Raw genomic sequence first — 26848 nt, forward strand, 5'->3', positions numbered from 1 at the left:
CAAGGGATGAAGACCCAGAATTTCTAGCCCTCTCGACTTGTATCAACGAGAAAGGGTGCTCGAACGACCCAATCTTGACTCAGAGTGCTAGATATTCCGCGTAAGGACATTTCCACTTTGGGTCTCTACGATATTCCAGCGACCAAGGATTAGACTCTGGACACATCGTTAATGGTAATAAATTTTCGAAACACTGACGGCGCAGACACCAGTTAAATCGAGACCTCCGGTAATTCAACGCGCCAGGAAGCATATATGGGCGTCTATGAAAGTTCGTCTAACATGTGGGCCTTTCAGAGCTTCCCTCGCACTGAAACATTGACCTAGCCTCCGGGCTTCGGAGAGAAACAACCCGCGACGAACGTTGGTACGTTCACCAGCGTTACAGAGAATTAGACTCCACGGGCAAGGGTAACGCGAGGGACGTCGAGGAACAAAAGAACTAAAATAAAAAAAAAGAGGAAGAAAGAATAATAGAGACACACGGGCCGAGAATCTAGAGGGAACCCAGTCGTCCTTCAATCCTGCCATTTTCGTCCTCGACCCGTGAAAAGCCCGCATTAGATGTCCTTTTCGCGACCCTCCTCCTCTCTCTCGCGCCCTTCTGCACCGGTGGCCTGCTTTCCAACGCCGCAAACCCCGTTCATACCCCTTTCGCCGTCGACTATCGCGACGGAAGCAACCCAAGATAAGGAACGAGGGAAGAGGGGGTGTTTGGGGGCCGGAAAAACGTGGATCCGGGGGCGAAAATCGTCTGATAACCGAGGCGATATCGCCTCGACACCTGGTTCCACCTTTCGAAACGATCCTCGTGAGTGCATCCAACCCGTGGGGAATATCACGATTAGGTGATTCTCTCCGATAGCCTTCGTACGATGATATTTCGTGTGAATCGAGAATCTTCTGAGACGTCTCGAAGATATACGAGAGTTAATTCGATGGTGGAGAAGCAAGGAATAGCCAGGGTAGAAGCTGACCAATGTCCTCTTGTGCACCAATATCGAGGGATTTTAACTAATCACACTTTACTGACCTTTAGCTTATTCGGTTGTCCATGAAAATGAAGAATTAATCACTCTATGATAATAGAAAACGAATAATATAGTGACCACTCACAAAGTTTGGTTTAACATTTCTGTAGGTACAAGAAAAAGCGTAAACCTGTCTAACAAACTAGGGTCAATCGCCATGTGGTCAGTAAAGTGTTAAATATGAAAGCACGGACAAGTAGCCGTTGCATCCAATGTGTTTTTTCGGCCCATTTTTCTGGGGATCCAGAACCCTACGGTCATATTCAGCATTGTTTAACATTACAATGCAATAGTTTGAACAATTGCTACTGATATGTGGCATAAAAATAATGAAAGGGTCCATCAGTATGCGTAAATAATAATTTTTCGCGAAATAATTTGTCCAACGGACGAGTTAAGATGGCTGACGCACGCTGTGCTCTCCCCACTCCTCCGTCACCTCATGCGGAGTCTTACATGACTCATTCTCGCGGGGGACTCCAAGGGTGGCGCAGCTCCTGGCTTGGTGGGTATCCCGGGATCATCCCAGGCTGACCAGTGGCGACCAGGAGGGACCAGTACTGACCAGTACTGACCACTAGTGACCAGAACTGACCACTACTGACCAGTTGACCACTACTGACCAGTTGACCACTACTGACCACTTGACCAATGGTGAGCTTGTTACGACCAATGGTGACTACTTGCTGGCCAGTTGTGAGTTCTGTACAAATTTTCCCCCTCTCTTATTTTACTGATGCCAAATTTACTTGTATGTTTCTCAGTACCGTTTCAGGGAAATATTGATTTTGTTTGATTTACTAGTTTCTGTTTCGTTTCTATGGATGTTTCCTCTTATCGATATTCTCTTAAATTGTTGGTCATCTTTGTTCTTTCATTATTAATTTTGACAATCCAAGTGGTATCTTAAGTATATGTGGTCATTCACTGTTTCTATCTTTCGATTATTTCTGGAATTCATGTCTGCCTCTAACAAGAGCTAATGTTGAAAGACGATGTATGATAAAATACTGGTTCCGCTTCTTGTTATTTCGTACAATCATTTGACTCTTTACCTGCGTACATCGGTATCGTCGGTTGATTAATTATAATTTCTACTTCGACGTTATCTGTGATGTGGTTTCAACGTTCCGTTCATTTTCTTCCGATTCTGACTCGATAAAAATATTCTCAATTCGTACAATTCATTGACTCCAGCTGGGTACATCAGCATCGTTTGTTAATTAATTCCAATTTCTATTTTGTCTTTATTTGTAATATCCTTAGCACATTTTGCTAAGTACACTGCTAATAGAATGAGACCCATACTAACATTCATCATTTAATTCTTTAGGTATGAATGTTTCTAAATTTCGTAGGTTGTCCAACTTATAGATTTTCATCTGCTCCATTATATTCTCCGATACATCAGCGCAACAAATTACTCCTCTACATTGGTCTTTATTACGTGTTCTTTAATGATACTAACACAAGTAGCAGTTTTTGTTTCAGGTCAGATCTATTGCAGATCAATTCCAAGGACATCGAGGGAGGACGTTACAACCGCCGAGGGATTCAACCATCAAGGGATTCAATCATTGAGGGATTCAACTACCAAGGGATTCAACCACAGAGGGATTCATCCGCCGAGGGATTCAACCATCAAGGGATTCAATCATCGAGGGATTCAACCACAGAGGGATTCAATCACAGAGGGATTCATCCGCCGAGGGATTCAACCATCAAGGGATTCAATCATCGAGGGATTCAATCATCGAGGGATTCAACTACCAAGGGATTCAACTACCAAGAGATTCAACCACAGAGGGATTCATCCGCCGAGGATTCAACCATCAAGGGATTCAATCATCGAGGGATTCAACTACCAAGAGATTCAACTACCAAGGGATTCAACCACAGAGGGATTCAACCATCAAGGGATTCAATCATCGAGGGATTCAACTACCAAGGGATTCATCCGCCGAGGGACCTTTAATTCCAAGTACATTAGTCTTAAGCTTCGTCGCGAATATTAAAATTAACGTCGAAGATTTCTCTATTGTCCGTGTTACCGCGCCCTACCAAGTAATTATTGACCAAGTAGCTTCACTTTCTCTCGTCCCCTCGTTTCCCGTTTCGATCACCACTGCTTTAATGTAGAAAGCAAGTGATCGCCCATGTAGTTGGTCCAAAGGATATAATCGCCTTCCCTTGGTAGCTCGAGATATCAAGGGCAGTAGATTCGATCCTAAGATCTGCTGCATGGTTTAGCATCGCGTCGCGTCGCGTATCCCACGATTTAGCTTCATCCCTTCTTAAAAGAGATAATTGCTTGGTACCACTAATTTAGAAAATAGAAGGAGTCTCGTTTTCTCCTATCTTCTCAATTTTAGTTCCGAATCTGCTAGCTCAAATCTCGACGTTAATTTTAAGTCTCTAGTGTATCCGCGTATGTGCCACGCAATTGTTTACCAACTAGCTTCTCGTTCATTCGTTCCCTCGTTTCTCGCTTCGATCATCGCTATTTCGTAGAACGAAACATGTGATCGGCCGTCCAGTTAGTCCGAAAGATCTAGTCGCCTGTCCATGATAGATCGATTTCTAGAAATAGAAATCAATCTACCAAGGGCAGTGTCGATTCGATCCGAAGATCTGCTGCACGGTTCAGCATCGCGTTGCGTCGCGTCTCCCAGAATTTAGCTTCACCCCTCTTTTTAAACAAAACAATTGCTTGGTACAATTAAACTAGACTTAAGCATCGACGACCATTATACGCGTCCCCGTATGCCAAGTAATTATTTAACAAGTAGCTTCACTCGATTCGTTCTCTCGTTTCTCGCTTCGATCACCGCTGTTTCGACGAACGAAACATGTGATCGGCCGTCCAGTTGGTCCGAAAGGTCTAACCGCCTTCTCTTGGTAGCTCGATCGAAGGAAAATGTTTCTTCGCTGGAAGGTGTGGAGTTTCCGTATTCTGCGGAAACGCACACCTTCCAGCGGAAGTCGTTCCTGTCTCAGGTACTCTCTCTTTGTCAGACAACTCAAGTCGGGTCCTTCGGGCTCCCGGCGGGTTGCGTTGGAGAAATGGAGACCTCGATTCAGGGATGCAGCATCCATTTTTCTATAGAGATCGAGTTAGCAGGTGCAGTAGGTTCGATCCCGAAGATCCGCTGTACGGTTCAGCATCGCGTCGTGCCGCGTCTCTCACGAATTAGCTTCACTCTTCTTTAAACCAAATAATTACTTGGTATAATTAAACTAGACTTAAGCATCGACGACCATTGTACGCGTCCCCGTACGCCAAGTAATTATTTAACAAGTAGCTTCACTCGATTCGTTCTCTCGTTTCTCGCTTCGATCACCGCTGTTTCGACGAACGAAACATGTGATCGGCCGTCCAGTTGGTCCGAAAGATCTAACCTCCTTCTCTTGGTAGCTCGATCGAAGGAAAATGTTTCTTCGCTGGAAGGTGTGGAGTTTCCGTATTCTGCGGAAACGCACACCTTCCAGCGGAAGTCGTTCCTGTCTCAGGTACTCTCTCTTTGTCAGACAACTCAAGTCGGGTCCTTCGGGCTCCCGGCGGGTTGCGTTGGAGAAATGGAGACCTCGATTCAGGGATGCAGCATCCATTTTTCTATAGAGATCGAGTTAGCAAGTGCAGTAGGTTCGATCCCGAAGATCCGCTGCACGGTTCAGCGTCGCGTCGCGTCGCGTCTCCCACGATTTAGCTTCACTCCTCTTTAAACCAAATAATTACTTGGTATAATTAAACTAGACTTAAGCATCGACGACCATTGTACGCGGCCCCCGTATGCCAAGTAATTATTTAACAAGTAGCTTCACTCGATTCGTTCTCTCGTTTCTCGCTTCGATCACCGCTGTTTCGACGAACGAAACATGTGATCGGCCGTCCAGTTGGTCCGAAAGGTCTAACCGCCTTCTCTTGGTAGCTCGATCGAAGGAAAATGTTTCTTCGCTGGAAGGTGTGGAGTTTCCGTATTCTGCGGAAACGCACACCTTCCAGCGGAAGTCGTTCCTGTCTCAGGTACTCTCTCTTTGTCAGACAACTCAAGTCGGGTCCTTCGGGCTCCCGGCGAGTTGCGTTGGAGAAATGGAGACCTCGATTCAGGGATGCAGCATCCATTTTTCTATAGAGATCGAGTTAGCAAGTGCAGTAGGTTCGATCCCGAAGATCCGCTGTACGGTTCAGCATCGCGTCGCGTCGCGTCTCTCACGAATTAGCTTCACTCTTCTTTAAACCAAATAATTACTTGGTATAATTAAACTAGACTTAAGCTTCGACGACCATTGTACGCGTCTACGTATGTGTCAAGTAATTGTTCACCAACTAGCTTCTCTCGACTCGTTCTCTCGTTCCTAGCTTCGATCACCGCTGTTTCATCGATTGAAACATGTGATCGGCCGTGTATCTGGTCCGAAAGATCTAATCGCCTTCCCTTGGTAGCTCGATTGAAGGAAAATGTTTCTTCGCTGGAAGGTGTGGAGTTTCCGTATTCTGCGGAAACGCACACCTTCCAGCGGAAGTCGTTCCTGTCTCAGGTACTCTCTCTTTGTCAGACAACTCAAGTCGGGTCCTTCGGGCTCCCGGCGAGTTGCGTTGGAGAAATGGAGACCTCGATTCAGGGATGCAGCATCCATTTTTCTATAGAGATCGAGTTAGCAAGTGCAGTAGGTTCGATCCGGAAGATCCGCTGCACGGTTCAGCGTCGCGTCGCGTCGCGTCTCTCACGAATTAGCTTCATCCCTCTTTTTAACCAAACAATTACTTGGCACAACTAAACTAGAAGATCGAAGGGACTTTGGCTCCTTCTATCTTCTTAGTTTAGTCACTCAGATTGTAAAATTGCGAAAGGGAGATCGATGGAACTAGGATTCCATCTATCTCTCTTTGGGTCTCCACTCGCAGCAACCTCCACGTGGTGAGACCTGGTAATCGGTGTTACTCACGATAAAAAAGCTTTTCTATCGTGGGTAACACCGAGCTAATGGCTGCGAAATTAAAACTGTTTATTTAGATATAAGAGAAAATTATAGATCTAAGAGTGAACTTGAATGTTTTAACAAAATTAGATAGAAAGCCTGACCTTTACTAAGAGAGTTTCTCGAAGACTATCGTGATTTTTTTACGATTACTATTGCCTTTATTACAGTATATCTGTTCTTCGTTAAATCTGATGACCGTTCAGAAAAATTGCAAATACCTATGTGAAAACTGACTCTAGAAAATAGACTAATTTTACAGAACTAAATATGCATCATATCCGAAGTCTCGTTTCCATAGTGTCGAGTATTCACTGGGACGTTTATAAAGAGTGACGAGATCTGTTGCATGACATATCCAATAAGGCGCAATATAGGTAGCTTTTGGTTCGCTGTTTTGCATTGCCCACGCAATCGACGACCACCTACAACAGCTATATAGCTGTTTGCTGACGCAGAGACTCGTTCTTCCCTCACTCGTGAGGTCATTTATCCGTTCCTACTCGTTAACAGACATTTAGAAACATTCTGATTCACCGTGATAAAAGTTCTCCCACAAATTTCGATATCGGATCTAGATTTTATCGGAATTGAGTCTGAAATTACTTTTAAAATAATCACCGATAAAATAACAATTAAGTAAGAATTCTGGTCGTTCCGTGACTGGCCGCTGGATCGTTAAAAGCCACGAAAAAATTCGCTCCGAGGAGTCGACAATTTCCTTTTTTCTCGCTCGACGGAACCCGCCAGCGAGAAAAGAAAGAACTCGTCGCGCGTTACCATTCCGCCGAGAACTTCCTCGAAAATTGAATTGCACAATGAAGACAGACATCCTCGACAGTGGCAAGCAGCAGCTACCGAGTTTCAATTCAATTTCCAAGTTCTACATACTGAGGGGGGGAGAAGCTCGTACGCGACGAAACGCTTCAAAAGCGACAACTTTCTCCGATCGTCGGTCGAGAAAGTCCTAAACTGCTAATATCCACGCGCCTAGGCAACCAAAGTGCATTCCTCGCCGCTGACTCGCGCCTCGAGCATTCCTCGTTGTCGAAAAACGATTTTTCCGCGAACATTTCGCGGTTCGTTAATCGTCGAACGTTCCCCGAGCATTAATTTCCCAAGTCGAAAGCAACGAGTGAGACGCGTCACCATTTATAAATACCTTTCGAGGTACCTGACTTAATCTCCTTCGTTGAGTCTGACCATGACGGGTCTTTAAGGATGCATTCTACTGTGTTATTTATCCCAGCGTGAACCTCGAAATCTGGCACATTTTATACTCTGTGTATTCTGTATCTTCTTAGTTCGAGTAAAGTGATAAAAAACATTGCAGTTAGGAGTAACTGTGAGTCACGTGCTACTGTCGATAAGATAAAACGCGATTTACGTATACGTACGCGTGTCAACAGATGCATAACATCCATTGTCTTGTTAAACGTGCATATATACCATATAAAATTAACAAATTGTAATTTTTATTTTAGTGAAAAATTTGAGATCCTCGATTTTTACAATTTTCTAGCTTAACACTTCCACGTTCACTGTCCATAACCCGTATACGAGACATACCACCATGCTTTTGGATACGCCATTAAGAGACCGGACAGTGAACCGGTCTTCCACCACCGTTTCTCATTTCTTCGGTATTAAAAAATATTTTTCGTACTGCTAAAACATGGTAAATGGATAGCGGGAGCCTCGAAATAATTTATCGTGCCGTTCGCTTCGAATAGATTCACTCTCGTCTCGTTTTTCGTCGCGACGGTCCGCGGTAATTTTTATCGAGAAGCTCGACGTTGTATCGCATCGTTGGATACGTCCTGGCAGACTTTCGCGCGCCAAGTTCAAGATACGGATCCCCCGTTTCATCGATTTCCTATTAACCAGCGATATCACCCGGCGATATTAAACGTTGGCACGTCGTGCTTTCGACGGACATTACGCCGCGAAAGAAAACTCGAGCCGTACACTTTTCCGGCCAGATATTACCGGGGTCGTTCGCCGTTTCTGCAAATTCTCGTAACGAAGTTTCTCCGCGAACACATCAAACGAATATTCTTACACGATGGAATCGCGAAACCAACTTTTCCCGCGAAAGGAAGACTTCCGGTTTGGCCGGAGTTCCGCGAACCATCAAACTGTGCGGATCAAACGGAAACTTTGCTTTGTATATTCGCGTCGAGAACGAACACGATACGATAATATTTGCTCGTTAATAATTTGCTAATAATCGTAAAATAAAAGCCACCGTAGCTAAATTTCTATTGAAAATTATTATCGATTCGTATCCTATTAAAATTCAATGCAGGAATAAATAATCCCGATTTAAAAATCTTCCTTGTAATTTTCTCGATAAAGGTGAGAGTCTGTGTGTTGGAAAAATGTACCACGGATGGGGGGAAGCGCTGAGAAATCTGGCGTTCCTATTTCTGGTCGGGTCCTTTGGGACGTTAAATATTGTTACAAGGCGAACGGGACGTCGACAAATCATCGGTCATTTCCAGGAACACGCCAACGCGGGACTGACCGTGTAATATCCGTCGACAGCCAGGTACGCGACAGAGAAGTGTCTCTAGGTTCTATTTACATAGGCGAGCGTGCACAAACGTCGCCCCCGGCTTGCGGAAACTAATAACGCAGTTAGTCCGCCCGCGTCGCGGAGTACGCGAGAGGAAGCAGCGTGGACAGGACGTGACAACGCGGAGGATGTTTGGCACAGATTCCTCGACCACGTTTATTGCGATGGAACTTCGAGCAGTAAAGGACGATTCGTAGACGCTTTATGGTTTCGACTCGTAGGGCACGATTTACGGACGACATCGGTCTCGCCCTCGAAACTTCGCAATAAAAATCGGAATTATTGGCAGAACGCCGCTGTTATTATGCGTACGGTCGCCATTTCTCGACGCGACGCTGGTAAACTCCCAACTCTTCGCCCTTCCACGATGAATCCAGCGAGAACAAGAACTTGAACGAAACCTGATTCTACCGAAGTATTCGATTATCCTTGAATCTTTGATCAAACTTGAGAAAAATCTGTTCTCCGAAAGGATTTGGTCTTTCTAATGCTCGTTTATTAAAACTTTAATTTTTAAAAGAATTATCGTCTAATAGAAGACGTAAACACGCCTCTGAATTATATCTTTGTCGTTCTTAAAAAGAAGTTTTGTGCACGACAGAAAAGTCGCACTTTCGAGAAAAAAATTCCTTACCGAAAATCTAATTTGGCACCTGAATTCTTCGACGAAAAAAAAAAATTTCAAATCATTCTGAAAAAATTATTTTCCGTTGCGGAGGTTGATTTCAATCATTTTTGGTGAATAGACATACCCTCGAAATCCTACCCACTTTCTAGAAAAAAATTTGAGAAGGTGTGAAATTTTTCGACGGAAAAAAAAATTTTCAAATCGTTTTGGAAAAATTATTTTCAGTTGCGAGGGTCAATTACAATCATTTTTGGTGAACAGACATACCCCCGAAATCCTACGCATTTTCGAGAAAAAAATTCAGAAAGATGCCTAAATTGTTCGACGAAAAAAAAAACTTTCAAATCATTCTGAAAAAATTATTTTCGGTTGCGGAGGTTGATTTCAATCATTTTTGGTGAATAGACATACCCTCGAAATCCTACCCACTTTCTAGAAAAAAATTCGAGGTGTGAAATTTTTCGACGGAAAAAAAAATTTTCAAATCGTTTTGGAAAAATTATTTTCGGTTGCGAGGATCAATTACAATCATTTTTGGTGAACAGACATACCCCCGAAATCCTACGCATTTTCGAGAAAAAAATTCAGAAAGATGCCTAAATTGTTCGACGAAAAAAAAAATTTCAAATCATTCTGAAAAAATTATTTTCGGTTGCGGAGGTTGATTTCAATCATTTTTGGTGAATAGACATACCCTCGAAATCCTACCCACTTTCTAGAAAAAAATTCAGTACGTGCGGAACTTTAAACGTTAATAACTTTTTAACAAAGCCTCCATCGACAAATTGATATTCTTGATTTTTGTCTTATTTTGGCCCCTAGAATCCCCCATTAAAATTTTTCCCAGGGGTGCCCGAACACCCTGTATACTTCTCGAAATCGCCAGCAGAGGGCTACGCTCGACCTTTCTTTCTCACAAGATTCGACCGTCCATCTATTCCTACGCATTCCTTGACCGATCACGGAATGTCACGACGCCTAAAAGACAGAGCCACTTGTAAAATGTAACTCGATCGCGTTTCCCACGCAACGATTACTGTAAACATACCGGTTATTTACCTGCATCGTAATCACGCCGCAATTAAACGATAATTAGACAGTCATTGCACGATGTAAAGATTTACGATTATGATTACACCGCAATTAGACGGTAATTACACCGTGTGGATTACGGCGTAATTACAGTATGATTCCGCGTAAATCGTACGGTGCCCATCTGTTACGAATCTCTGCTGTCCATCCTCCGAAACGCCGAACGTCCAACGAAAACGATTCGTGTATGTTTGGAATGGTCCAGGAAACACAGCATCGTTTTCCCCGCGGTCGTGTTTCTGTCGACGAAACGCGTGTTAAGGTCGAAAGGGTCTCGAAAAACGGTCGGATATTCGGAAATTACGTAGCTCGTTTCGTTGTCGGACGCGATGGCGCCGCGAAAAGCACTTCAACATCGCGGATATTTTTCAAGCACGAGGGGGAGCACGTTCGCGGGTTACGCGAGTGCTTCGAGCTCATAATTCCGTTTCACGAGGAGCACGAGCGCGCCATAACTACATACAGGACGATTCCAAAAAACTGGGCCAAGCTGTTATAGGTTATGATCGAAGACGGAACGAAATCGCTGCGAAAAATTTTCTACGATTTAATTCGCATTGTTCGACGCTCGAATCTGAACGATTCCTTTCGACCCCTCCAACTTTTACCAGAACAAAACGATGTGCTTTTATTTCTTTAGGAAATTCTAAAATTAATAACCATAAAATATGTACGATGTAGAGGGAGTCGGTTAATGGCGGCGGTGGAGCATGTGTCGCGTCGTGGAAATTGCGACAGTAAAGCTACTCGAGTGTTTAAGGGTAATTGAAAATAGGGAAGGTAGATAGAGATAGGTAGATAGGAGATTTGGTAAGCTACAGGATATTAGAATAGAATTCAGGCGAGTCTGAGGAAAGTGTAAAATTGGAGGTTAGGATCGGTCGTGACTAGTCTGAGTCGGTAAGTTAGGGCCGGTAAAAGAAGATGCAAGCTTTCGGTGCTACGGAGGCGAAAAATAACGGACCATTTCATTATCATACTTTTGCCAAATCATCTTAAACGTTTCCTTTTTATCTGGCCCCGTCGCTGGAGCCACACTGTACGCGCGTGTTGCATTGTCACGACAGGTTCGTCGTGTTGGTTTGGCACTGCAAGGAGCCGGTGTCGTACAAAAAGCCGCGTTTGTATCGAGCGTCGGAGGCGAATGAGTCACAATGAGCCCATACATCGGACGAGATACTATCCGGAAAGGGTCTTTGTACAGCCGATGCTGTTGCATTCACCGACGGCTACCGCGTAAAAATCCACGCGACCAGAAACGGCGTTTCCAACAAAGACCGATTTATTTATCGTCGCGACTTGTGCGTGCAATAAGGCTCCGTTGAACGCTTTTGAGGTTAGTCATCGTTTGTTACGAACGTTGATTAGCGTTCGCTCTCGTTCGGATTTCGCGAAACGACTGCCCGACGGTAAAACGCAATTTGGCACAACTTTTGTCTTGTTCGGTCGGAAAACTGTCCGCCACAGACCGCGATACATTCGTACCGAGTTTATTTAACCCGTTCAGCCGCGGACTTTGTTCATTTACGCCCGGTGTAAAATGCATGACGCTTGTTTTGAATGGGTTTAAGTACCGCGGCCATATCAAACGCCCGCTTGACCTTTTTAACGTAACCGTTATTGTTTGCCCGGAACACCGACGTTTTAATAACGCGAGGAAAATGTGCACGGGTCGACGCATAATCGCGAAAAGAATAAAATAGGTCGTTCAAAATACAGTAGTCGCTCGCTTATGCAAGTGTTGGTCGGAAAATCGAGGGAGGCCATCTTTAAATTTCAAGCAACGAATACCGCGTGCTGGATTATCTTGAAATTATAAATCATGTACGAACGATACTTGTCATTTTTTGACGAACAAAATTCAACCATCGAACGTTTCTATTTATCGAGTTATAATTTGAAAAATGGCGGAGTTACAGACAGGGAAAATTCGAAGTAACGAATTCTGAAACTCGAACGATTTCACCTGTTTATGCTCTCGAGGAAAATAAATTTATAACGTTCGCGGGTCTGCGAGCTTTCGTGGCAGTTTTCTTACCAGGAACGTCGCAATCAGAAGCACTTTCGTTTCCCTATGAAAAACGAGAACGTTTATGAGGCTCGCGCAACGAAACGCTCCCGTTTGTTTTCACCTAGTTCGCAAGAAGTTTCGCAAAACGATTACGCAGCGAATCTCCCGATCGCGATCGTGGAATACCGCGAATAATGTCTCGTTTAACAAGAAACCGAATTAACTACGTTGAATCTAGAGACACATTCGCTTCGTTCGAACCCGAATCGCTATAACGTGGTCCCCGTTTCATGTTTTTCGAAAGCGACCAAAATCGTCCGGTTCCCGGGCTGCCATAAATTCGTGCATCGTGAGTCATTCTCCGGCACGCACGTGCCCGTTATTATTTTCCAACCGTTACCAAACTCTAATTTTGCGTAACCGTGCACGGGTTTTGCAAGATGAACGCGATGCTTTACGCGATTGCAAAATTTCGTACTGACCGATACCATCGGTTGATTTATTTCCGAAACGGTCGAAAAATCGTGACGCGTAATAGAGGGAATATTGTTTTCTCGGAATATTAAAAACGACCAGGCATCGATCGACTCGCCGTATGTCGCCTTAGGGCTGTAAAAACGAGACGTCGGGGGTTTGAGAAATGCCCGTTCTGTCTCCTCCGTGTTTACGGGGGCATGGAAAACAAGGAAATTGTCCGTGACACGGATAAATTCGCAAAAGTTGGTTTACCAATCGATGGAAACATTTCAATCCCCGGACCTCCCAGCAATCTGCTCGATCGTTAATAAAAGAGTAAATTGCACCCTAACGGGCAGCAAACTCGCGTTCTCGATATCTGACCCGATTCCAATACACGCCATGGAGACAATAAACTCCATCGCCGCCATATTGGATCTCTTGATGGCTCCTACGAAGCAATCAGTTTTCGAACGAACGCCGAAAGCGTGCAAAATCTATTATAAATATTTTTGAACACAAAGCATGGCTGTCGTACGATGCAGTGTACAGGGTGTCCAGAAAGATTGAGACCAAACTTTGCATTTTTGGACATTAATTTATTTGAAGTTTTTTCATCTTTTTAATAACACGTAGTATAAGTTTGGTGTCTACCATTTTGGATATCCTGTGTATGTATATTCGATACGATAAATCGCTGATAAAAAAATAACTATCGAGTTTCGTTCGTGTTTTCTTATCGAAATTGTTTCAGGGAGGGCCGAGGGAATCGGCCGAGGTTCGATTCGTTAAATCATTCCGCTGAAAATGTACGGAAACCCTCGCTTTGAAAGAACGACTGTAAAGCCCTCGCGAAGCTTCGACACGCTGACCCACTTCAGAAAATTTTATTCCCCGCTCGATTATCCTCGACGCGTGCCAGATCCGAAACGTCGAGATAGGTCAAACGTTCCATAATTTATCAGAGACCGTGTATAATCGTTTCTCTGCCCTTATTATTACGCACTGGCCGTCCTTTGAACGAACGTGGCTCGGGCCGACCTCGCGTAACAGAACCGAGAAAAATCTATCGAACGCGGAAATCCATCGACTCCAGAGAAATATTAGGTCACGTCGGAAAGTATATGAAACTGACCATGTCGCGCGATCATAATTCGACGTGACTGAAATCGAGAATTTTTATTTGGAATTGATTATTGCGTTTAATAAATTGTTCAGTTTCGACGTTGCTCGCGAGACGTTCTAACCCGTCGCTGGCCCATCGCTGGTGACTGTTTGCGATGCAAGGTCTTGGCCGTAATGAGCCATCGCACGCGCGGATTAATAATTGTGCGCTGTTTTTCCCAGCCGACAGTTTATCATACCTAAAGTCACGGCGAGAACGCGCGATCACGTACACGCCCACGCGTGGTCTCTCGATTCTTGGCTGGCAATTAGCACGTAGGATAATTAACCGTGAATAATCGGCCGCGGGGCACGGCGACCTTAAAGCTCGCCATTCGTTTTCGCGACGAAAATACGCACGATTAAAGCAACTTCGCGATTAATCAGCCGGATAAAGTCTTGCGGGCGAGGTTTCATTATGGAACGGAATTAACTGAAATTTAGCGCGGAAGCGTAAAAGAATACAATTTGGAGGATCATTTTTCACCCACGTCTTAACGAGATGATCCTTTAACGCGACAAACTTTGAAACTAATTAATCCGTTAATCGTAAACACAGTAGTGATTCTTAAAATGAACCTCAGACGTCATTCGTAAATTGAACATTTCTATCTCTCCCAATTAAACCAACAAGTAATTTGTTAATTCTTTCTCGGACAGAGACAAGTAAGAGAATGATTCTTAAAATGAACTCCAGACGTGATTCGTAAATTGAACATTTCTATTTCACCCAAATTAAATCAACAATTAATTTCTTAATTCTTTTTTAAACGGAGACAAGTACAAAAATGATTCTCAAAATGAACTTCAAACGTGATTCGTAAATTGAACATTTCTATCTCTCCCAATTAAACCAACAAGTAATTTGTTAATTCTTTCTCGGACAGAGACAAGTAAGAGAATGATTCTTAAAATGAACGTGATTCGTAAATTGAACATTTCTATTCCACCCAAATTAAATCAACAATTAATTTCTTAATTCTTTTTTAAACAGAGACAAGTACAAAAATGATTCTCAAAATGAATTTCAAACATGATTCGTAAATTGAACATTTCTATCCCACCCACTTAAATCAACAATTAATTCGTTAATTCTGTCTTAGAGAAAGACGAAATTAAGGATGATTCGTAAAATGAACCCCAGACGTGAATCGTAAATTGAACATTTCTATTCCACCCAAATTAAATCAACAATTAATTTCTTAATTCTTTTTTAAACGGAAACAAGTACAAAAATGATTCTCAAAATGAACCCCAAACGTGATTCGTAAATTGAACATTTCTATTCCACCCAAATTAAATCAACAATTAATTTCTTAATTCTTTTTTAAACGGAGACAAGTACAAAAATGATTCTCAAAATGAACTTCAAACGTGATTCGTAAATTGAACATTTCTATCTCTCCTAATTAAATCAACAATTCATTCGTTAATTTTTTCTTAAACAGAGACGAGTATAGTAATGATTCTCAAAATGAACTTCAGACGTGTATAATTCTTAAAAAACAAACCGAACAATAATAATCGACGGTGGAAGCACACTTTCGTCGGCGAACATGAAAGAAAAACATCAAAGTACGCGTTCACTGTTAAGATTAATACGAGTGAACTTTCTGCGGCTAGCTGGTACGTTCGCTTTCCACTTTTATTGCGAAATTAACTATCGTGAAATTAATTCTTACGGCATATCGGACCAAGACAGACACAACAGAGCGCCAGTTGAAATCGAACTGTTTCACAGCGACGGATTCAGACCATGGAAGATTAATGATGCTTCCCAAGAAAACGTTAACATTAATATTATGCTACGCTATCAACCTGTCTGAGACTTTGTACCTCGAGTATAGTTTTGAAGAACCGAACTGGGACAAACGCGGGGGCCAACGCGTTGCATTTTGCAAAAGTTCGAACAGATAGTAAAGTTGAAGTCCTGGAGGACCGCGAGTTACGCAAAACAGAAACGAGAAACGATCTGCTTTGTATATATTCTCCGTAGCTGGAATATTGTATCGTTCAAACAATCTCAAACACCCTCAAACGCAGCAAGGTCTTCCTTTCGACTAATTTTTCCTCGAGTAAATATATAAATTGAATATTAAAAAGTTAATAAGCTACTTTCCCCATAGTCACTTTACTTGTTCTTTCGTTATTGTATAAAGGACCCACAGAGGGAGAATGAAACGTTTTCCTAAAAGTCTCGTGGTACTTAGAGCCAGCGTCACGCGTAGAAACTACAACAGCGATTGTTAAAAGTGGAAACGGTCCACGAGAATGCCAGCCCGAGATGCGAGGGAATATTCCGCACAGATTGTTCCATTTAAGAACCACCGTTCCGAATATTCTTTCATAAATTAAAATTAGACGTACGCTCGCGAACAGTTCAGAACTTTCTACCGTATTTGTCGGCGCGTTATTGTGCTCTTGGCCGACGTTGAAGCGTAACGTGAGAGCGTGTGCCGCGACTTTCCAAGTCAGTTTTCAAACGTTGTGTCTACCGTCTGACTCACGAGCAGGCCTTCACACTGGCGAAATAACTTTTCGAACGTTATTTCGAACCGTTTGACCGTTTCGGGGTTCAAGACGATCCACGAAATTATAAAATAAAAGCTCGAGAAATTCGATGTTACAAAACTTTTCACGTGGCTTCTTAAAGCGCAGTTAAAACGAAGAAAATGCATGGAAAGTGAAATCGATAGCAGAATTGCGTGGATGCGCTCGTTTACAAACATTCGCGCCAGAGTATCATGTTACCTTGACGTGGACGTTTGGATCCCTGCAGGAGCAAAAAAACGAACGCATCTGGTAGTCGTTAAAAATTGCTATCGCATATCCGTTCGTAACATCGTATCCGTTTGAAATCGTACGCTGTTACGTCAGACGCAGCTGTTGCAAACGACACCAGAAATTAATCACAACTGTTCGAACAACTTTTTTATTTATTCAAAAATTAGAATACGTACCCGACAGTCAATTTTACACTGCATTCTTAATAATGGCAATTCGTACGAGTGAAGATCGCAGCTAATTCGACTCGTCGACAACTTTCGATGTTTGCACAGTAGCTACCTTGCAAGATGGCGGCGATATAGAAATCTAATAATTCCTTTTTGCTTGTGACGAACCAATAATGACGATTCGTACGAGTGGAAGTCGCAGTTAATTCCACTTGTCGACATATTTCGATCTGTGCACAGTAGCTACCTTGCAAAATGGCGACAATATAGACATCTAATAATTCTTTTTTGCTTCTGATGAACCAATAATGACGATTCGTACGAGTGAAAGTCGCAGTTAATTCCACTTGTCGACATATTTCGATGTTTGCTCAGTAGCTACCTTGCAAGATGGCGGCGATATAGAAATCCAATAATTCCTTTTTGCTTGTGATGAACCAATAATGACAATTTATATGAGTGAAAGTCACAGCTAATTCTATTTGTCGACATATTTCGATCTGTGCACAGTAGCTACCTTGCAAGATGGCGACGATATAGACGCGCAATAATTCTTTTTAGCTTGCGATCGATCAATAATGACGATTCGTACGAATGAAAGTCACAGCTAATTTCACTTGTCGCACTGAAAAATTACTCGGTCGAAAGCTGTTTTAGTTGGATTAAAGTTTTTAAATTCTTTAATGTGATTTATATTGCATTCGTGGAATCGTTTAGTAGAGCAAGCTTTAGTTCGCTGGATGACTAAGTTGAACGTATTCAGACTTTGAAATAGAAATGTACGATGAATAATAACTGGCAGAGAGCAGTTATCAGATGGATACTTCAGCGACTGATGACTAACAGAAGGCCGGTCATCGAACAACCCGTTGAATTATTATTCCAAAGCGGACGGGCTCGTTGAATAATTTCGACCGCCACGAGCTGATACGATGCATCCTACATGAATAGTTCGTTCGAGGATCGTTCGATTATGCGCTAACAGGCGTGCAAGTTCGACGAGGAGGAGACAAAACGTTTTAATCCGCAGGGATCAACCCTTCGGTCGATGGGGATATTTTAAATTTTTCGTACGTAAACGCCTGGCTACTTTTATTCGCTGTGAACGTTATTATATCGAGAAAATGAACTCTAGCAAAAATTGAAGATTTTGTTTGTCGTTTGCAGCGCACGAAAATTCAGGAGAAACTTAATTAAAATTCGACCGTATACGGTCAACTTTAAAACGAGGTCCTCGTTTCTTTTTTCTCCCCCTTTAAAGCGACCATCGAGGTTTACGTTAGTCAGACCGCGTTTTCTTCAAGGAAACGTCGAACGCTAATTAATGTCTCCTTCGAACAGAAATATCCCATGAACGTTCTAAGAGCGCCTTATATCGAACGCGTGGGTGAATTGTTCGTTTATAAAAAAAATAATTGCAAATAGGACAGCCTTGGTCGACACGGCCAAACGACTTCAGCTATTATTTCTATTATATTTATTCTTCTAACAAACACCGAATACCTATCGTAAATACATAAATAATAGTTTTCGATCCGATGAAATTTTTCTTTCCCCGAGAAACTTTCATTGGAATTTTTTAATTAAGACAGAGCTCTTAAATTACACCGGGATTGAAAGCTAAGAGCGCGGTTGGCAGCAAAATCGATAGTTTTTAATTTGCAACTGGTCTTCGGGCGGTGAAAAGAAATTTTATCTTGATGGATCCGGGCGGTCGCCATTTTATTCGAGGGATCTCGCCGATATGGTAAATGAATCGTCTAAAAACCTGTGGAAAAGTATACCCACTCGACGCATATTTTATTAAAATCTGCCGTTTTGAAAATTCGTACGATAACGGTTAAAAGGTCGAATAAAAAAAACGCGACGAAACAATCGTCGACATTTATTGTTCGAAATAAGTTAACCTAACGTGAAGGAAACTTATCGAAGTTGGTTTGCGTTTCGCGAATGTTCGACGCCCGTGTTATCTATCGCGATAAGGCGGTGTGCTTTAATAATCTGGCGCGCGGGCGATCCGAGTTTCCACCATTATCCTCGTTCACGCGTAAATATCGGCTGTAAATCCGTAATAATGGAAAGCAACGGAGTTTTATCCTTGAACTTAAAAAGCCTGTGAACGAGAACCGCGTTGCTCCTGAAAGGCGCGGAAATTAACTCTGGTTCACCACGCTTTCCCTACTTTGCTTTCGAATTACAAGAGTAATGTTGCAAGCAATACCTCGAGTGCAAATACCTTTCGCGTTTGAAAGGATTGATTAGCGAATCTACGATATACCGTCTCTTTTATACTTTACTACATTTTCTCTGTTACTTGCGTTGTTGGCTCTCGTTAATTATAAACGCTCTTCAATTTTACGCCAACCGTTGCAAATATTTTAAATAATATTTATTTCTAACGTATCGGTTCCTTTGTTATCGTAAACACTGTCAGATATTCGATGGAGTTCGCAGGTGCACTCAAAGTATAAATCTGTCGGCGTTAAAGGTTAAAAGGTGTGTTTTTAAAAAAGTTCTGTAAACCATCGCTCACCGTTCGATTTTGTCCATCGTGGTGGGATGCTGCAAGATGGTTTGCTGTCCGGACATTTCGACGACGCATTGTGTGCCGAGTTCCAGCTCTGAAACAACAAATCACATACGTTTGTTGAAATATTAGACTCGTTCGCGTTACGCGTCGACCCCGGATTCGCTGACTCCGTTCATTATTAAAAATTTTAAATCGGTTATATCTCAGTAAATACGGGTACAAAGCATCGTTGATGCGACACAATATTTTTCGACGCTCCACAGGCTTTTATTTGGTAGGTTTGGGTTGATTGGAAGCCGTGGAAACCGTGGGTGTGGACCCCGGAAATACTTGGATTTATCTAACGAGTTTATCTAACGACAACCGGGAAAACAAAGAGACGAATGCACCAGTGAAAATTCCACGGATACAAAGAATCGGTTCTCCTCGAAGCAGAATGAAATCCTGCTGGTCTAATCAACTAGGTGCGCTAGTTGACCCGACCACTCTAGGCTTCTTCGACTCTGTGCCTGATAATCGAAATAGTTACCGTCTACATACGTAATGAAATCACAGGTTCATGCATAATGGAGCACGTAGAATGTACGAGTCGTTCTACATCGGATCTACCGACGTCTGCAAATAAGTATTACGGGTTCAAACATTGATGTCCACCACATCGATCGCGTCCCCAACCGAGATAGGAGCCATTGTTTATGCAAAATTAAATCGAAAGGATCGAAGCTTTTTCGAAATACCGACGCGCGTTTCGACTTTGTGAATTTGTGGCTATCGTAACTACAAGAAAATGATATAATTATTTTGAGTAAATTTAATAGGATGTATGTTGTTTAATTGTTGCGTGAAATGTTATTTTATTTCGTTTGACCGACTGGCGGGGAAAGGTTGCGCCATTAGTCAAACGAAACACGCAGTGGTGGTAAAATAATTGTTTCGTGCAAGAGGACCACCACCCACGCAATGCAACGAACACCAGCAAACGACTGGACGACGGGTTCTTGTTGACGTTCCTGATATACAACCGAATACACGCTGTATACTCTAGGGGGATTTATTTAATTATAAGCCCCGAGCATGTTGAACAGCAGCTCGACATTATTCAAGCGGCGAGTTACGAGGTTGTCGTCTGATGAATTTTCGGTCAAGGAAGACTCGTGTGAGATTGGCTAGAAAATTTGGTAACGCCTCTGGTCGTCGGTGATGAAATTATAACCGGTTAAAACCGTTTCCAAACAGGGGAATAGAATTAACTTATTTTTACTTTCCCTCTACGTTTTTAAGACTCTTTTTGTCTGTGTTTCTCAGATTTTACTTTTATTTTTCAAACTATTCAACTGTGAGTGTCACAGCTCATTCGACTCGTCGACATATTTCGATCTATGCACAGTAGCTATCGTTCAAGATGGCGACTATATGGAAATCCCCATATTTAGGTTCCTATTAATCAGTATGACTCGATGATTCTTTTCTGTTGGTCAATAATGGCTATTCGTACGAGTGAAAGTCGCAGTTAATTCCACTTGTCGACATATTTCGATCTGTGCACAGCAGCTACCTTGCAAGATGGCGACGATATAGAAATCCAATAATTCCTTTCTGCTTGTGATTGACCAATAATGACAATTTATACGAGTGAGAGTCACAGCTAATTCGACTCGTCGACAACTTTCGATGTTTGCACAGTAGCTACCTTGCAAGATGGCGGCGATATAGAAATCCAATAATTCCTTTTTGCTTGTGATGAACCAATAATGACGATTCATACGAGTGAAAGTCACAGCTAATTCTATTTGTCGTCAATTTTCGATCTCTGCACAGTAGCTACCATGCAAAATGGCGACAATATACACACGCAATAATTCTTTTTAGCTTGTGATCGACCAATAATGACAATTTATACGAGTGAAAGTCACGACTAATTCTATTTGTCGACAATTTTCGATCTCTACACAGTAGCTACCATGCAAAATGGCGACAATATAGAAATCCAATAACTCTTTTTTACTTGTGATTGACCAATAATGACGATTCATACGAGTGAAAGTCACAGCTAATTCTATTTGTCGACAATTTTCGATTTCTACACAGTAGCTACCATGCAAAATGGCGACAATATAGAAATCCAATAACTCTTTTTTACTTGTGATTGACCAATAATGACGATTCATACGAGTAAAAGTCACAGCTAATTCTATTTGTCGACAATTTTCGATCTCTGCACAGTAGCTACCATGCAAAATGGCGACGATTCCTTGTTTCTGCTTCGAAGGGACTGTTTGCACGTTCGACGGTGCGCGTCGATGGACATATTTGCTGAACTCGAAAACTTTGCTGTTTGTCCATTTTATTTGAAGCTCGTTGACTGGACTAGGGCCGTTCGCCGGTGACCCCGAGGTTAATAAAAGGGATGGGAGCGTCCGTCGAGGAGGGAAGCAAATAAGAAACGATGGAAGCCGTACGCGTTGTAATATACCTTAGGGTGGTCGCGCGTCGTAATGCTCGTTACATCTACGCCCACACGTAATCGTATCACGCAACAACAGTTTGCGAGCAAACATTCGCACTCGAGTTATTCAAACAAACCATCCCCGGGTCCGGTCGATCCGATCGATCCGCAGACGAGCCAACCCGCCGTCCAGGAAAGCCACCAAGAGTATATTAGAAACTTTTCCGACGGGAAATCGCGACTCCTGGAAGTGGACGTCGTATCCCGGTTACTGGGAATTCAGCAATTTTCAAACGACGACTTTTATAGCCCCGCTTCTGTCTCGATCAGATCCAGCTGAAATTCGACTACGATTTTTACTTGAAACTATTTTTGCACCGATAAAATCTTCTCGATCGTTGCAAACATATTTTTCATGAAGCTTCCAAACTTTGAAGGAGAGAAAGGCGCGGTAACGCGACGTTCTTATACAGGGTGTTCAGGTACCCCTGGGAAAAATTTTAATGCGGGATTCTAGAGGCCAAAATAAGACGAAAATCAAGAATACCAATTTGTTGATGGAGGCTTCGTTGAAATTTTATTAACGTTTAAAGTTCTGCCTGTACTGAATTTTTTTCTCGAAACTGGGTAGGATTTCGAGGTAATGTGTATTCACCAAAATTGATTGTAATCAACCCCTGCAACCGAAAATAATTTTTCCAGAATGACTTGAAATTTTTAAATTTTGTCAAAAATTTTACCCCTCGAATTTTTTTCTCGAAAGTGCGTAGGATTTCGGGGGTATGTGTATTCACCGAAAATGATTGTAATCGACCCCTGCGACTAGACATAATTTTTTTATAACGATTTAAAAACGTTTAATTTCACCGAACACTTTCACATCTACTCGAATTTTTTTCTCGAAACTAGGTAGGATTTCGAGGGTATGTCTATTGACCAAAAATGATTGTAATTGACCCCCGCAATCGAAAATAATTTTTTCAAAACGATTTGAAATTTTTTTTTTCCGTCGAAAAATTTCACACCTCGAATTTTTTTCTAGAAAATGGGTAGGATTTCGGTGGTATGTTTATTGACAAAAAATGATCGTAATCGACCCCCGCAACCGAAAATAATTTTTCCAGAACGATTTGAAATGTTTGAATTTAATTGTTAATAACTTTTTAACGAAGCCTCCATCAACAAATTGGTATTCTTGATTTTCGTCTTATTTTGGCCTCTAGAATCCTCTATTAAAATTTTTCCGAGGGGTGGCCTAACACCCTGTATAGGTAAAGAATTTCGATCATATAACGAATGATTGTTGATTACTCGATAAAACAAAAATAAACGGTTCATTTATGAAGTGAAATATTTCACAGTGGAGGGATACAAATTTATAAATCAATGCTCGTTGATTTGATGGGATATTTGAATAAAAATTTTGCTCGACCCTGCGTGGATCCAATATGGCGACTGAAGAGAAATTTTGATTCGAGAACAGAAGAAAGGTTCGTTTATATAGTGGAATATTTAAATTGCCGTGGGTTGATTTTATCGAATATTCGAAAATTTTGCTCGACCCTGCATGGATCCAATATGGCGCCTAACGATAAATTTCGACGCGTGAGAAGAACTGCACGAAAGACTAAGAAAATGGTGGAATATTGTCTTCAACGAGTTGATGAATCGTTATAATATCCTGACTAAAGAAATGGAAAGAATAAGAAAGGGTGAATGGATCGAGACGATCGTTTAAACCGGGAGAAAAGGAGCAAGAAGGCGTAAGAGCAGAGAACCGTGGAAAGAAGCCATGCATGAGGTCTTATGACAGACACGAGTCATAACGCTCGTAACATTCAACTCCTCGTGCATACGTAATCGCATAAGGCGGCAAATCCATACTAAGCGACCGCTCGCCTTAACTTTATTCAAACGCATCGGCAACCTGCTCGAACCAATCGATACTCGTAACGTGTGTTCATTCATGACTCGATGCGCTCGACGGTGCAAGATCGATTCACGACTGTTCTTTTTCTCTTTCGAAAATCCTGTCGAACCTTCGACCCCCTCGAGCCAGCAATTTATACGCCACTCGCGAGTCGAACTTCTTCGATACGACCTTTTAATTCTCCCAGTAGCTGTTGCGAGAATTTATTTTATAACCATTTATCAATATCTTAAAAAAAAAAGGAAAGCAAAACCTTCAAAATTTGGTTACATCGTTCTCTAAACACGCTCGTAAAATTGATCGATTTAATTCCATTAGAATTATCAGCCTGATACTCTTAAATTGTCCAACATTGGTTAGATTGTTCTCTAGACAGACTATTTAAATTAATCGATTGAATTGTAACTATTTACAAAGGGGATTTCTATCGGTTCGATATTTTAAGAGAAACTTGTCCAAATTTGGTCAAATCGTTTCCTACAAACACTCGAATCGATCGAGCCCGAAATTGAATTAATTAATCGAATTAAAGTCTGAGCCTCGCGATGGCGATTCGACAGCCCCCCCTCACCATTCGGTGAATAAATCAGCGATTCCACTCGTCGGTTCATTGATGTTTTCGTTTATGCTCGTTGTCGAGGTTACACAACGACGTCGTGTCTTCGTAGGACGGTTTTAATTGCCTTCGCGAGCGTACGTGTCGCCGCCTTGATCACGGGGATTCGTTCGAGCGAAGGTGAGACGACGAGTATGCTAAACGACAGTAAACGCCTTATCTGCTACGTAATACCCCAGGAAACTCCGAGTGACAAGTACGTCACCGATATTGCCGGGTAATCCTTTTTGCTGCGTCGTGTACAGGTCTTCCACGCGTTTCCCAAACATTTTTACTCTACAAACACGCTTCTCAGATCGTGCAACACGTTTACAAAACAATAGTCTAGATTTTTATTCGATTTTTAAATTTAAGTTTAAATGGAAATGGTCTTTCAGGACCCCTGTACATTTTTCTGTATAAATAAATAAGGAATGGTTTATTTTTACTAATCAAATGCTTCTCAGATCGTTTAACACCTTTACAAAATACTGGTTTGGATTTTTGTTCGATTTTTAAATTTAAATTTAAATGGAAATGGTCTTTCAGGACACCTATACATTTTTCTGTATAAATAAGTAAGGAATGGTTTATTTTTACTAATCAAATGCTTCTCAGATCGTGTAATACCTTTACAAAACACTAGTTTGTATTTTTATTCGATTTTTAAATTTAAGTTCAAATGGAAATGGTCTTTCAGGACCCCTGTACATTTTTCTGTATAAATAAACAAGGAATGATTTATTTTTACTAATCAAATGCTTCTCAGATCGCGCAACACGTTTACAAAACAATAGTTTAGATTTTTATTCGATTTTTTAAATTTAAGTTTAAATGGAAATGGTCTTTCAGGACCCCTGTACATTTTTCTGTATAAATAAACAAGGAATGGTTTATTTTTACTAATCAAATGCTTCTCAGATCGTGTAATACCTTTACAAAACACTAGTTTGTATTTTTATTCGATTTTTAAATTTAAGTTTAAATGGAAATGGTCTTTCAGGACCCCGGTACATTTTTCTGTATAAATAAGTAAGGAATGGTTTATTTTTACTAATCAAATGCTTCTCAGATCGTGTAACACCTTTACAAAACACTGGTTTGTATTTTTGTTCGATTCTTAAATTTAAGTTTAAATGGAAATGGTCTTTCAGGACCCCTGTACATTTTTCTGTATAAATAAGCAAGGAATGGTTTATTTTTACTCTACAAACACACTTCTCAGATCGTTTAACACCTTTACAAAATACTGGTTTGGATTTTTGTTCGATTTTTAAATTTAAGTTTAAATGGAAATGGTCTTTCAGGACCCCTGTACATTTTTCTGTATAAATAAGTAAGGAATGGTTTATTTTTACTAATCAAATGCTTCTCAGATCGTGTAACACCTTTACAAAACACTGGTTTGTATTTTTGTTCGATTCTTAAATTTAAGTTTAAATGGAAATGGTCTTTCAGGACACCTGTACATTTTTCTGTATAAATAAATAAGGAATGGTTTATTTTTACTAATCAAATGCTTCTCAGATCGTTTAACACCTTTACAAAATACTGGTTTGGATTTTTGTTCGATTTTTAAATTTAAATTTAAATGGAAATGGTCTTTCAGGACACCTATACATTTTTCTGTATAAATAAGTAAGGAATGGTTTATTTTTACTAATCAAATGCTTCTCAGATCGTGTAATACCTTTACAAAACACTAGTTTGTATTTTTATTCGATTTTTAAATTTAAGTTCAAATGGAAATGGTCTTTCAGGACCCCTGTACATTTTTCTGTATAAATAAACAAGGAATGATTTATTTTTACTAATCAAATGCTTCTCAGATCGCGCAACACGTTTACAAAACAATAGTTTAGATTTTTATTCGATTTTTTAAATTTAAGTTTAAATGGAAATGGTCTTTCAGGACCCCTGTACATTTTTCTGTATAAATAAACAAGGAATGGTTTATTTTTACTAATCAAATGCTTCTCAGATCGTGTAATACCTTTACAAAACACTAGTTTGTATTTTTATTCGATTTTTAAATTTAAGTTTAAATGGAAATGGTCTTTCAGGACCCCGGTACATTTTTCTGTATAAATAAGTAAGGAATGGTTTATTTTTACTAATCAAATGCTTCTCAGATCGTGTAACACCTTTACAAAACACTGGTTTGTATTTTTGTTCGATTCTTAAATTTAAGTTTAAATGGAAATGGTCTTTCAGGACCCCTGTACATTTTTCTGTATAAATAAGCAAGGAATGGTTTATTTTTACTCTACAAACACACTTCTCAGATCGTTTAACACCTTTACAAAATACTGGTTTGGATTTTTGTTCGATTTTTAAATTTAAGTTTAAATGGAAATGGTCTTTCAGGACCCCTGTACATTTTTCTGTATAAATAAGTAAGGAATGGTTTATTTTTACTAATCAAATGCTTCTCAGATCGTGTAACACCTTTA

General features: G+C 41.1%; 1 protein-coding gene across 7 annotated transcripts in view; it reads right to left on the reverse strand.

Moving 5' to 3' along the window:
• Positions 1-26848, reverse strand: part of LOC143351799 (kinesin-like protein KIF13A) — a 132791-nt gene that overhangs the window by 89420 nt on the left and 16523 nt on the right. For all 7 annotated transcript variants that reach the window (XM_076783745.1, XM_076783743.1, XM_076783744.1 and 4 more), the window contains exon 2: positions 19428-19515. In XM_076783745.1, coding sequence (XP_076639860.1) covers positions 19428-19515 — 88 coding nt within the window. The remainder of the gene's footprint in view (positions 1-19427; positions 19516-26848) is intronic.

Source organism: Colletes latitarsis, chromosome 2 (genome assembly GCF_051014445.1).
Source record: "Colletes latitarsis isolate SP2378_abdomen chromosome 2, iyColLati1, whole genome shotgun sequence".
NCBI lineage: Eukaryota > Metazoa > Arthropoda > Insecta > Hymenoptera > Colletidae > Colletes > Colletes latitarsis.